Source organism: Cololabis saira, chromosome 20 (genome assembly GCF_033807715.1).
Source record: "Cololabis saira isolate AMF1-May2022 chromosome 20, fColSai1.1, whole genome shotgun sequence".
In the NCBI taxonomy this organism is placed as follows: domain Eukaryota; kingdom Metazoa; phylum Chordata; class Actinopteri; order Beloniformes; family Belonidae; genus Cololabis; species Cololabis saira.
Genome location: NC_084606.1, coordinates 2,041,510 through 2,056,634, shown reverse-complemented (window position 1 = coordinate 2,056,634; position 15,125 = coordinate 2,041,510). Strand labels below are relative to the sequence as shown.

At 44.5% G+C, this 15,125-nt stretch overlaps 2 protein-coding genes and 1 long non-coding RNA gene across 3 annotated transcripts in view; 1 reads left to right on the top strand and 2 right to left on the bottom strand.

The window, feature by feature from the left end:
* The window catches only part of LOC133420907 (secretory phospholipase A2 receptor-like), a 261,469-nt gene that overhangs the window by 25,583 nt on the left and 220,761 nt on the right, over positions 1 to 15,125 (bottom strand). The gene's annotated exons all lie outside the window — the stretch shown is intronic.
* On the top strand, positions 3,998 to 4,709 carry LOC133420121 (uncharacterized). The gene is made up of 3 exons (XR_009770578.1): positions 3,998 to 4,146; positions 4,324 to 4,412; positions 4,599 to 4,709. It is a non-coding gene; the product is annotated as an uncharacterized LOC133420121 (long non-coding RNA).
* The window catches only part of asgr1a (asialoglycoprotein receptor 1a), a 10,883-nt gene continuing 3,192 nt past the window's right edge, over positions 7,435 to 15,125 (bottom strand). The window contains exons 2-5 of the mRNA XM_061710497.1: positions 12,389 to 12,543; positions 11,262 to 11,371; positions 9,963 to 10,119; positions 7,435 to 7,763 (exon numbers count right to left, since the gene is read on the bottom strand). Of these exons, the coding sequence (XP_061566481.1) occupies positions 9,963 to 10,119; positions 11,262 to 11,371; positions 12,389 to 12,543 (422 nt within the window). The 3' untranslated portion in view covers positions 7,435 to 7,763. The remainder of the gene's footprint in view (positions 7,764 to 9,962; positions 10,120 to 11,261; positions 11,372 to 12,388; positions 12,544 to 15,125) is intronic.

Below are 15,125 nucleotides of genomic sequence, written 5' to 3'. Positions count from 1 at the left end.
GAAAAAAGGCGAAATTTGAAGGTAAAAAGACAAAAAAGGCAAAAAATTGAGAATTCCTTCTCCTCCTCCTTCGCCTCGTTCCCTCTTTTTCCCTATTTTTTCACATTTTTTCACATTTTTCCCTCTTTTTTTCTCTTTTTTCGCCTTTTTTCCTCGTTTTTTCCCTCTTTTTTTCGCCTTTTTTCCCTCTCTTTTCCCTCTCTTTTCCCTCTCTTTTTTTCTCTTTTTTTGCCTTTTTTCCCTCTTTTTTTCGCCTTTTTTCCCTCTTTTTCCCCCCTGTTTTTTGTTGCAGGACAGCAGAGAGAATAGAATATGTTTATTTGGTGACAGGAGTGAATGCATTACAACGCTAACACTCAGCACACCAGCTGTAACTGCCATGGCCTAATTAAGTTACACTAACTTCAAGTTCCTACTACAGAGCTGTTTCTGCAGACACATTTTAATAGAGTATTTATTTATCACTGTCAACGTTTTACTAAAAGCCTATTAATGTAAATACAAGATTACTGCAAGAAATAACTTATGGTTGGTACAAAATAATATATTTAGCTAATCCAGCTTCATGTCTGATTTAGTTCCAACAAATCACTTTGTGTCGACAAAATAAATCAGGGACAACTTTTAAGATATCTCAATAAAACGAGCTCTCTGTAGATCAGAGACGATCAACATGGAGGAAAGAAGATCCTGGCTGTGAGTCTGTGTGAGGACCTGGGACCAGGACCTGGAACCAGGACCAGGACCTGGAACCAGGACCAGGACCTGGAACCAGGTCCTGGTCCTGGTCCTGGTTCCAGAACCAGGAACCAGGACCTGGAACCAGGACCAGGACCTGGAACCAGGTCCTGGTTCCTGGTCCTGGTCCTGGTCCTGGTTCCAGGTCCTGGTTCCAGGTCCTGGTTCCAGAACCAGGAACCAGGACCTGGAACCAGGACCAGGACCTGGAACCAGGTCCTGGTTCCTGGTTCTGGTTCCTGGTTCTGGTTCCAGGTCCTGGTTCCAGGTCCTGGTTCCAGGACCTGGTTCCAGGTCCTGGAACCAGGTCCTGGTTCCTGGTTCTGGTTCCAGGTCCTGGTTCCAGGTCCTGGTTCCAGGACCTGGTTCCAGGACCTGGTTCCAACTTTTTTTCGGTCGCCAAGCAACTTGGAACAAATATGTACGCGATGCGCGCAGGCGCGCCCGGCTCTGCGCCGAGTCTGCGCCCACCCCGGCGGTGTGCGTGGTGCAACCGCGTTCTAGGTGAAAGCCGCTTTGTGCCCACTTGCAGGGGTGTAGCACCAAATTCTGGGCCCTGTACAGTCTCAATGTCAGTGGGCCCCTATCCATGCCCGCGAGGCGCATGAGAGAAAAAAAAAAGGGGGGCGGGGGGGGTGTATTTATACAATCAACTACAATCAGATCAGATTATATTGATGAGTGGTTCTGAATTGATGTATTTGGCCTACTTGTCTGGCTGCAATAAATAAGCAATAAGTTGCAGAGGCAAAAATGTTTTAAGCCATTTTTCAGCCAGATTGAGAAGAATAGCTAATTGTTTTTCTATGTTCTCACCATCCAGACCTATCTCTTTCTCTCTCTATCTATCTGTGGCAAGAATCAGAATCACAATCATTTCTGATTGATAGTGAGATCACAGTTATTTAACATGATTATTCATTGGCTTTGGTAACATCATGAATTTATTGAACATTGACAATAGCTTTTAAGCACAGCACTGCACCGCAATGCTAAGGCTTTTTACCAGACAAAAATAATAAATTGCGTTATTGCTCAATTAATATATTACTAGTGTGCACTTGAGCTTACAGTGATATTGGTATGTTATTTACATGTTGATATATGCAGCAGCAATATTGCTAGATGGATCATTCATTAAATCTCAGCACGGAGTTTCATTTTATTTTCTGTAATGCAAAAATGTCATACATTCTGGATTCATTACCACTGAAATATTGCAAGTCTTTTATTATTTTAATATTGCTGATCATGGCTTACAGCTTAAGAAAACTCAAATATCCTATCTCAAAAAATTAGAATATTCTGGGAATCTTGATCTTAAACTGTACGCCATAATCAGCAATATTAAAATAATAAAATGCTTGCAATATTTCAGTTGATTTGTAATGAATCCAGAATGTATGACATTTTTGTTTTTTTAATTGCATTACAGAAAATAAAGGACTTTATCACAATATTCAAATTTTCTGAGACAGTCCTGTAAACTTGCTGGCGTGGTTGTGCTTGAATCACTTCCGAATATCCATCGTAACTTTGTGTTAATGGAGCAGCAGAGAGCAGCGTCTTGCAGATGAGTGACGTGCACCGGCTGATTTATGGTTCCGCGTTGCACCAACGCAGATCTTACGGCGTATGATACGCGGGGACGCGAACGTACGGTGCGCGTCGCCGCGTTTTCTTTTCGTCTTTTCAACTGAGCATGCAAATACATAAACTGAGGGTGCAAAGCTTATGCACCCTCGTAGAACCGGGCCTGTATAAGCAGCAGCTGTCTGGAGTGGACTATGTTAACTTTAATTGGACTTTGCATGACAAGCTAACTTGGTTCACCTTTGGGAAAGAAAGCAGTCAGCAGCTGCCTCTCCTCGTTCTGCCGTCTTTTTGTTTCCTCTCTTTCTTTTTCTGATAGCCCGATTTATGTTTTTTGGGCAGCATGATGTCCTGCACACAGGTCTCTGATCTGGGGGCACTGTCTGACCTGTTGCCGGTCGCTGTTCTTCTCTCTCTTCTTCTTCTTCAGGTTTATTGGCGGTTGGCATCCAGTTTTTCCGGTGCATTACCGCCCTCTTCTGGATCATTCTCATGGTCCAGCCTACTGACACTGATTCATACCCTCATTCTCTGTTTGACTATATTCTTTCAAATAATCTAGTGTCTCTTAAAAACTCAAGTAATGCTTTCACATGTTTCCTATTCTTCATTCCTAACATACTTTTAATATTAATTTCCTGTTCTCCCAATACTCTCAATTTATTATTCATAGTCTCCCTTTCCATCTCATATCTCCCACAACTCAGTAAAACATGCTCTATTGTCTCATCTTCTTGACATTCTTCACACAAACCATTCTGATGTTTCCCTATAACCTTCAAGTTTTTGTTTAGGGCACTATGCCCTAATCTTAGCCTTGTCAATATGATTTCTTCTCTTCTTTTCCCACTACCCACCCTTTTAATTCTAGTGCTCTCTTGAATACTATATAGATGCCTTCCTTTCACCTCGTTGCTCCATTTTTCTTGCCACATTAAATTCACTTTTTCCCAGATCACACTTTTAACTTCAGACTTGCTAATATTCACATTCATTTCTACCACCGTTTTCTGTATTGCCTTCTTGGCCATCCTGTCTGCCATCTCATTTCCCTTAACTCCAACATGAGCAGGGACCCATAAAAACTTAATGTCACTTCCCTTTAAAACTGATCTTGTGGCTGACTGAAGGACCTCATACAGCAGACCTTGACGACTCTTTGAATGAGACGATCTCATACTAGTTAAAACTGCAGATGAATCTGTACAAATCACTATTTTTTTAACTTGACTCTTTTCCACCCATTTTAAAGCTATAAGCACACCCAGCATCTCTACTGTGTAGACTGCTACATGGTCTGAAGTTCTTCTATTCATTTCTATACTCTTTGAAGGAACAACTACTCCAAAACCAGTCACTCCAGTCTCCGGTTGTTTAGCTCCATCTGTATACATTTCAATAAAATCACTGTACTCTGTTTTTAAATACTGAGTTGCTGCATTTGCCAGATCAATCCCTTGTCTCTTTCCCTTTAATTCCAACAAATGCCAGTCTACATATGGCCATATCATCCTCCACGGGGGCATTAATGGATATACCACAGTTGGACTTAACTTCATCTCCCCAACACCAAGCTCTTTAGCAATGTCATTCCCCACCCTACCAAAGTTATCTTTCTTACTTTTTCCAAACTCCCAGGCCGGTGAGAAGGGTCCAGCTGCAGGCTCGGAGGCTGCAGTTCCAGGACCCGCAGTTTCAGGACCCGCAGTTCCAGGACCCGCAGTTTTTGCAACAGCGCAACTCAATGAATTGGAGTTGTCATTGCAGGTTTGCAGGTCGCAGATTGCAGATTGTATCCGGACTTCGATGACGAACGTAAGTAACATGTCAAGTTATAAGTTGTTATGTTCTCTCATTTACTAGATGCATATAACTATAAAATATATCTATATCGGTAGACTGGAATAGATTTTTAAAAATAGATTTTTGAAAATAGATTTTTGAAAATACTAATACATTTATTGATACATTAAATTACATTTCTCTTGGTAGGCTATCATTTATGGTCTTGCGTGGACACATAACGTGCCCGTGCTTCAGGCGGAACAGCTGTTCCTTGCTGGGCAACCCTTACATCCAAGGTGAGAGAATAAAATATAAATACATTTCTAACAGAATGACATTAAGTCTTAATCAATTTATGCAATGCGTTACATACTATAATTAAGAAATGTGCATAATTATTCTAATTCCTGTAGCACTTAATGTTTTAAATGTTAAACACATTTCTGTCAATAAAGCTGTGATTTTTATGTCTACTATTTCAGTGAAAGGGAGGAATTTAAAAGGAAGCTCCAAAAACAACTGCTCCAACAAAGGAGACACTGAGGGAGATTTTTTGGGTTGCTTTTGGTCTGTATAAAGTTGAAATAATGTGTGTGTGTGTGTGTTTGTGTGTGTGTGTATAAAATAAAATAAAAAATATGATTGGAAAAAGAGTTTGTGAATTTGATGGGGAAACATTTAAAGTCTTAAAAAATAGACCTGGGTCATTTAATGTGTTTAGATTAAGCTTTATGCTAGAATAGAAATGTAGGTTCCTTTGATATATTGTTTGACTTCAGAAAGGCTTCCATAAAACCTGCTGAAGTGTACTACCTAATCTTGTAATAGGAAATCATAATTATCTGTCTCAAATTATACATTGTAGGGTCTATGAATTTGATGTTTGAGAATGTGTAGGAACCCTGGTTGTTAATATTAATCATTTGATTATATTACAAATATAGAGACATAATCTTAAATCTGCCCTTAGAGGCCCAGCTGTGTGCCTTTCAAACCTTATAAATATCTCAATAGTATCTGGCCAAATATGATTCCATCTTAAGTTTACCTGTAATGAGCTAATTATGCTGATCACAAATTTGCAATTTGTTTGCAACTCTTAGCAACCTATTTGATTTGTATTTCAGAGTAGGCTGTTCAAAGTAATTAATATTTGGTTGGAGTAAACCAATGTACTTGTTAACTATTATTATTTGTTTATCAACTCCATACAAAGTAATAATTTGACGGGATTAACCTCAAGAAATCAAAATATTTGTTAATTATCCTTGTTTATTTACTACACATGAAGTAAAAGTATTAATCTGGTGGAATAAACCTTTACACATAAAAATGCTTGTTTATTAATTATCCGTACCTGATTATTAACTTAAACAAGCTTTAAATAAGAATTTCTAACTAAAACTTTAAAAAAGTTATACTTCAATTCATCATGTTAAGTAATCTTTTGGCGTAATAAACGTTTAATTTGCAAAACTGAAGGTCCTGGAACTGCGGGTCCTGGAACTGCAGCCTCTGCAATGACAACTCCAATTCACTGAGTGGCGCTGTTGCAAAAACTGCGGGTCCTGGAACTGCGGGTCCTGAAACTGCGGGTCCTGGAACTGCAGCCTCCGAGCCTGCAGCTGTATACTATTGAGGCCGGTCGCTGTTGGGCGGACTAAACCATTTTGCGTCGCCAAGAGGGGGGGCCCAGAATGTCTAATATGTTGGGAGAACTGTGACATTAAGTTAATTCTCTCATTTGATGTTATCAATATATTTGAAATAAATTATGACACCAATTAATTGGAGGGCCCAATTCATTCGAAATAAAAACATAAAAAAAAAAAAAAAAAATCTGGATTTTCATGGGCCCCTCTCTCTACCCGGGCCCTGGGTAGTCAGGTCCACTTTTCCCCCCACTACCACGCCCATGCCCACTTGCGCCCTTTGCCGCAGCGCAAACTCAGCACCTTTTTCCCTCTTTTTCCTATTTTTTTCACCTTTTTTCCCTCTTTTTTTCGCTTTTTTCCTTCCTTTTTTCACCTTTTCCCCTCTTTTTTGCCTTTGTTGCATTTTCCCTCTTTCTTCCTCTTTTCCCCCCTTTTTTTGGCCTCTTTTCCCTCTTTTTTTCGCCTTTTTTCCCTCTTTTTTTCATTTTTTTTCTCCTTTTCCTTCTTTTTTCACCTTTTCCCCTCTTTTTTCACCTTTGTTGCCTTTTCCCTCTTTCTTCTTCTTTTCCCCCTTTTTTTCACCTTTTCCCTCTTTTTTTTCACCTTTTTCCCTCTTTTTTCTCTATTTTCCTCCTTTTTTCACCTTTTCCCCTCTTTTTTCGCCTTTTTTGCCTTTTCCCTCTTTCTTCCTCTTTTTCCCCTTCTTTGACCTTTTTTCCCTATTTTTTTTGCCTTTTTTCACCTCTTTTTTTAATCTTTTTTTGCTTTTTTCCCCTCTTCTTTCCCTATTTCCTTATTTTTTTCACCTTTTCCCATCTTTTTTCGCCTTTGTTGCCTTTTCCCTTTCTTCCTCTTTTTCCCCCTTTTTTTGGCCTTTTTTTCCCTCTTTTTCTCTTTTTTTTGCACCTTTTTTAAATCACTGGTCTCTAGACGGCGTGCGCCCTGCTGCGCGCCGCCGAGCCCGGCACAAAGCCCTGCGGCCTTGGGCGGCGGCACATACACAATGAATGGGAAAGCCGGCGGCGGCTGCCGCTGTGCCCTCTATGTGAAACCCGCTTTACGTTGAGGAGGCACCTGATTGGTCCAGAGGGCAACGAGCAAGTGCTCTAGCACTACCTGGTGTCTATCTGTGCACGCCACTGTCTGGCGTCTTCGTTTGGTTTCTGAGTTGTTCAAATCAAATATCTATCTGAAACCTGATCCTCCCTTTCTCAGTGTTAGAATCAGGGTCAGGGTTAGGGTTAGGGGTTAGGGTTAGGCTAACCCCTAACCCTAACCCTGACCCTGACCCCGATCCTCCCTTTCTCAGGGTTAGGGTTAGGGGTTAGGGGTTAGGGTTAGCCTAACCCCTAACCCCTAACCCTGACCCTGATCCTCCCTTTCTCAGGGTTGGGGTTAGGGTTAGCCTAACCCCTAACCCTTTCTCCTGCTACTTTATCACAGTTGGAGTTCCAGCTAGTTCTGTTCCTTATGTGAAAAACCATATAAATACAAATGTAACTCCTTGCATTCATGGCTGATGATAGACGGATGAATGGATGAATGGATGAATGGATGAATGGATGAATGGATGAATGGACGGACGGAGGGGCAGACAGAAAGACAGACAGATAATACAATAATACACTTTTATCAGCAGTTTTCATGAAGAATCACTTGTGCATCGTCTGCATCTCTGATGTGTTTAATAGTTTTTAATAGTTTTGTACAGCAGTTAAGAGTTCAGAGGAATCAGGGAATCAAACCATCAACCGTTGAGTTGTTCCAGCAGTTAAGAGTTCAGAGGGAATCAGGGAATCAAACCATCAACCGTTGAGTTGTTCCAGCAGTTAAGAGTTCAGAGGGAATCAGGGAATCAAACCATCAACCGTTGAGTTGTTCCACAGACAAACGTGGAGGAATCGTTGCTCCATTCTTCACTTTGAACCGTAATAATCCAAGAAAAGGGTTTAATAAAGAAATTAACATAAAAGTGATGATCCCACGAAGCATCTGAAAAAGATTAAACAAGGAAAAATCAGTGATAGTTGTCGGGATCAGACTATCAGTGCCATTAATCAGACTATTGGTGCCATTGGCCAGACCTAGCCTGGCATTAGCACCTAGCCATGCTGGCTGTGTCTCTGGCCTAGCGTTAGCCACCTAGCCCAGCGTGTGTCTCTGGCAGACCTAGCATTAGGGGGGAGTTGTTACCACCTATCCTAGCATTAGCCACCTAGCCTAGCGTTAGCCACCTAGCTGTGCTGGCTGTGTCTCTGGCCTAGCTTTAGCACCTAGCCTAGCATTAGCACCTAGCCTAGCGGTAGCACCTAGCTGTGCTGGCTGTGTCTCTGGCCTAGCTTTAGCACCCAGCCTAGCGTCAGCCACCTAGCCGTGCTGGCTGTGTCTCTGGCCTAGCGTCAGCACCTAGCCTAGCGTAGCACCTAGCCATGCTGGCTGTGTCTCTGGCCTAGCATTAGCACCTAGCCTAGCATTAGCCACCTAGCCGTGCTGGCTGTGTCTCTGGCCTAGCGTTAGCACCTAGCCTAGCGTAGCACCTAGCCATGCTGGCTGTGTCTCTGGCCTAGCATTAGCCACCTAGCCTAGCGTGTGTCTCTGGTAGACCTAGCATAGCACCTAGCCGTGCTGGCTGTGTCTCTGGCCTAGCATTAGCACCTAGCCTAGTGTTAGCACCTAGCTGTGCTGGCTGTGTCTCTGGCCCAGCGTTAGCACCTAGCCTAGCGTAGCACCTAGCCGTTCTGGCTGTGTCTCTGGCCTAGCGTTAGCACCTAGCGTAGCACCTAGCCGTGCTGGCTGTGTCTCTGGCCTAGTGTTAGCACCTAGCCTAGCGTTAGCCACCTAGCCGTGCTGGCTGTGTCTCTGGCCTAGCGTTAGCACCTAGCCTAGTGTAGCACCTAGCCATGCTGGCTGTGTCTCTAGCCTAGCATTAGCCACCTAGCCTAGCATGTGTCTCTGGTAGACCTAGCGTAGCACCTAGCCGTGCTGGCTGTGTCTCTGCCCTAGTGTTAACACCTAGCCTAGTGTTAGCACCTAGCCATGCTGGCTGTGTCTCTAGCCTAGCATTAGCCACCTAGCCTAGCGTGTGTCTCTGGTAGACCTAGCATAGCACCTAGCCGTGCTGGCTGTGTCTCTGGCCTAGCATTAGCACCTAGCCTAGTGTTAGCACCTAGCTGTGCTGGCTGTGTCTCTGGCCCAGCGTTAGCACCTAGCCTAGCGTAGCACCTAGCCGTTCTGGCTGTGTCTCTGGCCTAGCGTTAGCACCTAGCGTAGCACCTAGCCGTGCTGGCTGTGTCTCTGGCCTAGTGTTAGCACCTAGCCTAGCGTTAGCCACCTAGCCGTGCTGGCTGTGTCTCTGGCCTAGCGTTAGCACCTAGCCTAGTGTAGCACCTAGCCATGCTGGCTGTGTTTCTAGCCTAGCATTAGCCACCTAGCCTAGCATGTGTCTCTGGTAGACCTAGCGTAGCACCTAGCCGTGCTGGCTGTGTCTCTGCCCTAGTGTTAGCACCTAGCCTAGTGTTAGCACCTAGCCGTGCTGGCTGTGTCTCTGGCCTAGCGTTAGCACCTAGCCTAGCATAGCACCTAGCCGTGCTGGCTGTGTCTCTGGCCTAGCGTTAGCACCTAGCATAGCACATAGCCGTGCTGGCTGTGTCTCTGGCCTAGCGTTAGCACCTAGCCTAGCGTAGCACCTAGCCGTGCTGGCTGTGTCTCTGGCCTAGTGTTAGCACCTAGCCTAGCGTTATCACCTAGCGTAACGTTAGCACCTAGCCATACTGACTGTGTCTCTGGCCTAGTTTTAGCACCTAGCCTAGCGTAGCACCTAGCCTAGCGTAGCACCTAGCCGTGCTGGCTGTGTCTCTGGCCTAGCGTAGCACCTAGCCGTGCTGGCTGTGTCTCTGGCCTAGCGTTAGCACCTAGCCTAGCGTAGCACCTAGCCGTGCTGGCTGTGTCTCTGGCCTAGCGTAGCACCTAGCCGTGCTGGCTATGTCTCTGGCCTAGCGTTAGCACCTAGCCTAGCGTAGCACCTAGCCGTGCTGGCTGTGTCTCTGGCCTAGCGGTAGCACCTAGCCTAGCGTAGCACCTAGCCGTGCTGGCTGTGTCTCTGGCCTAGCGTTAGCACCTAGCCTAGCGTAGCACCTAGCCGTGCTGGCTGTGTCTCTGGCCTAGCGTTAGCACCTAGCTTAGCGTTAGCACCTAGCTGTGCTGGCTGTGTCTCTGGCAGATGAATCTCATCCTGCTGCTGCAGTGCAGGTCGTTGAGCCGCCCGTCGTAGTGCAGGTGAGCACAGTCCTCGTCTCCGGGTCCCAGGCCGTGATTGGTCCATCCGTCGGGCTGGCCGGGCTTCCAGCGCCTGTCAATCACAGGGATTACCGGGTTACTGCAGGTAATTTAGCGTCTCCGTCCAAACAAGGAGGTTTTAATTACATTAAAATCCCCACACATGCTTCATTTAACTCCAAAAACCAGCAAAGTTTCAAAGTTTATTTAGACGGGACAATGCATATTAATGTACACTACATTAAGCAGTGTAAATACACCGGGTTTAGCAGAAATGCTAGTTTCCACCCGCAGTCCCCACAAGCAACCAGTCACACTCACATTCACACCTACGGGACATTTAGAATCACCAATGAACCTACTAGCATGTTTTTGGACTGTGGGAGGAAACCGGAGTACCCGGAGGAAACCGGAGTACCCGGAGGAAACCGGAGTACCCGGAGGAAACCGGAGTACCCGGAGGAAACCGGAGTACCCGGAGGAAACCGGAGTACCCGGAGGAAACCGGAGTACCCGGAGGAAACCCACGCAAGCACGGGGAGAAACTCCACACAGAAAGAACCTGCCGGGCCTGGGAGTGGAACCGGGAACCTTCTTGCTGTGAGGCAACAGTGCTAACCACTAAACCACTAAACCACTGTGCTGCCAAACATGTATCATGAACTACAATAATGCTGATATGAATAATAATAATGTTAATATATAATATAATAATATAATATAATATAATATAATATAATATAATATAAAAAAAATATATATATATATGAACAGGGGAGGGTTAGTGGGGGCAGAGCCACCTAGTTTACATTCCACCAGGGAGATTGTGACCAGAGCGATCGGCCAAACCGCTCTGTCAAGGCCAGATTATAGAATCAACAATTATATGAAACAAAGGTCTGTTTGGCGACTCCAAACAGACGATATATATATACATATATATATATATATATATATATATATATATATATATATATATATATATATATATATATATATATATATATATATATACAATACTGTCATTTAGCAGACACTTTTATCCAAAGAGACTTAAATCTGAGACACAAACACACGTTAGTTTGGGTTAATGCTCAAGTTCTGGTTCTGGTTCTGACCCGGTTCATGCTCAGGGGCCAGGGTGGTTCTGACCCGGTCCTGGTCCTGGTTCTGGTTCTGGTTCTGGTACCTGCGGTTCATGGTTCTGGTTCTAACCTGCGGTTCATGGTATACGGCGTGTGGTTCACCCACTCCCACTGGCCCGTCTTCTCATCCGTCAGTCCGACCCAGTAGAAGGTTCCGGAGGAGCGGCCCGTCACAAAGTCCTGGAGAATAAAAACAAATAAATAAGATGCACCGATTGATCGACCGATTGGCAACCGATCGGTATCAGCCGATAACGATAACGGTTTAGATCAGAAATCAGAATATAATAGTTCAATCAGCCGATCAGATTACAACAACAAACCAGAACAGGAAGTGGGAGCTAAGGAACAGGAAGTGGGAGGTAGGGAACAGGAAGTGGGAGGTAGGGAACAGGAAGTGGGAGGTAGGGAACAGGAAGTGGGAGGTAGGGAACAGGAAGTGGGAGGTAGGGAACAGGAAGTGGGAGGTAGGGAACAGGAAGTGGGAGGTAGGGAACAGGAAGTGGGAGCTAGGGAACAGGAAGTGGGAGGTAGGGAACAGGAAGTGGGAGGTAGGGAACAGGAAGTGGGAGGTAGGGAACAGGAAGTGGGAGGTAGGGAACAGGAAGTGGGAGCTAAGGAACAGGAAGTGGGAGGTAGGGAACAGGAAGTGGGAGGTAGGGAACAGGAAGTGGGAGGTAGGGAACAGGAAGTGGGAGGTAGGGAACAGGAAGTGGGAGGTAGGGAACAGGAAGTGGGAGCTAAGGAACAGGAAGTGGGAGGTAGGGAACAGGAAGTGGGAGGTAGGGAACAGGAAGTGGGAGGTAGGGAACAGGAAGTGGGAGGTAGGGAACAGGAAGTGGGAGGTAGGGAACAGGAAGTGGGAGGTAGGGAACAGGAAGTGGGAGGTAGGGAACAGGAAGTGGGAGCTAAGGAACAGGAAGTGGGAGCTAGGGAACAGGAAGTGGGAGGTAGGGAACAGGAAGTGGGAGCTAAGGAACAGGAAGTGGGAGGTAGGGAACAGGAAGTGGGAGGTAGGGAACAGGAAGTGGGAGGTAGGGAACAGGAAGTGGGAGGTAGGGAACAGGAAGTGGGAGGTAGGGAACAGGAAGTGGGAGGTAGGGAACAGGAAGTGGGAGCTAGGGAACAGGAAGTGGGAGCTAGGGAACAGGAAGTGGAGCTAGCTAACAGGAAGTGGAGGTAGCTAACAGGAAGTACCCAGTCGTCGTCGTGCACCAGGATCACCAGGTGCGACTCGTGTCCGTTGCACCAATCTCGGGCGTCGGGCCAGGACGACGACGTCTTGCTGAAGAAATAACAGCTGGATCTGGAAAACTCCCAGCCCAGAGGACAGCAGCCGTCAGAGACAGAACCTGGGGGAGAGGTCAGAGGTCATAGGTCAGAGGTCAGAGACCGACCCTGGGGGTCAGAGGTCAGAGGACAGAGGACAGCAGCCGTCAGAGGTGGAACCTGGGAGAGAGGTCAGAGGTCAGGGGTCAGGGGTCAGAGACCGACCCTGGGGGTCAGAGGTCAGAGGACAGCAGCCGTCAGAGGTGGAACCTGGGAGAGAGGTCAGGGGTCAGAGGTCAGGGAACTTCAATTCCTCTTATGAGCACTGCACCTGTCACAAACCTCCACAAACGAGACAATTATACTGTGACATCAAAATGTGACTCCACACACTCTCCGTCTGAAGAACCACTTGTTAAGCCTAAAACAAGCCAAGTCTGATTCCATTGAGGATTATAGCTACCTTGCTACAATGGTTAATCGCTGTTCCATACCTCTACCAAAGGGTGTTTACTGGATTTGTGGCATGAAGGCTTATGAATACCTACCAAACGGTTGGTCTGGGCCATGTGGTACCAGGGCCATGTGGTACCGGCCATGAACTGCATTGGACTACTTATTAGCCTCTCAAGGAGGCACTTGTGCTGTGATTAAGACTGAATGTTGTACATTTATACCTGACCACAATGCCACCGTCCAAGAAATAACGGATCACTTGAAATAGTAAATAAAAAACAAATATATAAAAAGTCCTGTATAAGCTTTAGAATGCCCTGCTAGTAAAGACGAACAATTTAAATGACATATTTTGGTCAACTTTAGTTAGTTAGTGATTTATTCTGAACATGCAAATTATATATAACCTAAATATGAACAAGTAAAACAGAAATAATAATACAAAATGGCCGATCAAGACAATTTTACAAAACAAAACAAAATAAAACAAAAAAACAGCATAAAACAAAAAAACAGCACAGTAATTTCACTTGCATGTCCGAAAAGGGGTGGGAAGAAGTATAACTTATTTAATCCCGCCCCTTCTGCATAAAATATTAACAATATTTATTTATGTCCTTCTTATTTTTACATTACTCTTTTCTTAATTATATATAAATATACACACACACACACACACACACACACACACACACACACACACACACACACACACACACACACACACACACACACACACACACACACACACACACACACACACACGCACATACATACATACTGTACGTACATAATATACATATACACACAAACATACAAGTACACATACATACACACACATACACTCTTTTTTCGTTATATTTCTTAAACTAACTAACTAAAATGACTAAGCATAAATTACATAAACACCAGCAAAAATATTTAAAAAAAATTTAATAAATAAGGATTTAATCCAGATTTAAAGTAATTAAACCTTCATATTGGTTAGTTTTTACACATTTTAAGGATTAGTTTTTTTTTAAATGTTTTAATTTATTTTTTTATTATAGTTTTCAATTTGTCAATATGTGAATTATTCAAGTTTAATCCACTTTTATTTGTAATTTTTTTCATTCAATCAGAATAGACATATTTGGGTCAACGTGTAACAAACATGACTCATACTGTATTACATCGAAACACTAGCAACAATATTAAAACAAAAAATTAAAATAATAAAGGATTTAATCTGGATTTAAAGTATTAAACCTTCATATTGTTTAGTTTTTACCTATTTTAAGGATTTAAATTTTCTGTTTTTTGAATCCTCTTTTCTCATCAGTTATTTTTCCCTTTGGCCGGTTTGTTTCCAGCAGCTCCTGCTGGCGCCCCCTGCTGGTGGAAACAAGTGTTGGTTTGTTTCCAGCAGCTCCTGCTGGTGGAAACAAGTGTTGGTTTGTTTCCAGCAGCTCCTGCTGGCGCCCCCTGCTGGTGGAAACAAGTGTTGGTTTGTTTCCAGCGCCCCCTGCTGGTGGAAACAGGTGTTGGTTTGTTTCCAGCAGCTCCTGCAGGCGCCCCCTGCTGGTGGAAACAAGTGTTGGTTTGTTTCCAGCAGCTCCTGCTGGCGCCCCCTGCTGGTGGAAACAAGTGTTGGTTTGTTTCCAGCAGCTCCTGCTGGCGCCCCCTGCTGGTGGAAACAAGTGTTGGTTTGTTTCCAGCAGCTCCTGCTGGCGCCCCCTGCTGGTGGAAACTAGTGTTGGTTTGTTTCCGGCAGCTCCTGCTGGCGCCCCCTGCTGGTGGAAACAAGTGTCGCAGGCTCCGACGCAAATCTTCGTTAACAGAAATGTTGAAATTTAATATTTATTCTACATATTTTTACAGCATTGGAAAACATTAAGAATGTTTGTGTCATGTTTGTCCTCTGATAGAAACCACATTTAAACCAAAAATATTTTCCCTCCCCCATTTACTTCCATTTTCAAACATTTTTGAAAAAGTTCCAGGAGCCACTAGGGCGGCGCTAAAGAGCCGCATGTGGCTCTAGAGCCGCAGGTTGCCGACCCCCGCATTAAAGAGAGAATGGCCAGAGTGCCGTGTTGGTCTGGGTACCAAGAGAATAGTCCAGTGGGGCTTATAGCACATGCAGGACTTGCGGTCCATAGGAAGTGTTGGGAACACTGAGAAATGTGTGGGAAATAGACATATATGTAGAGGAACTGGTTTTAATAAG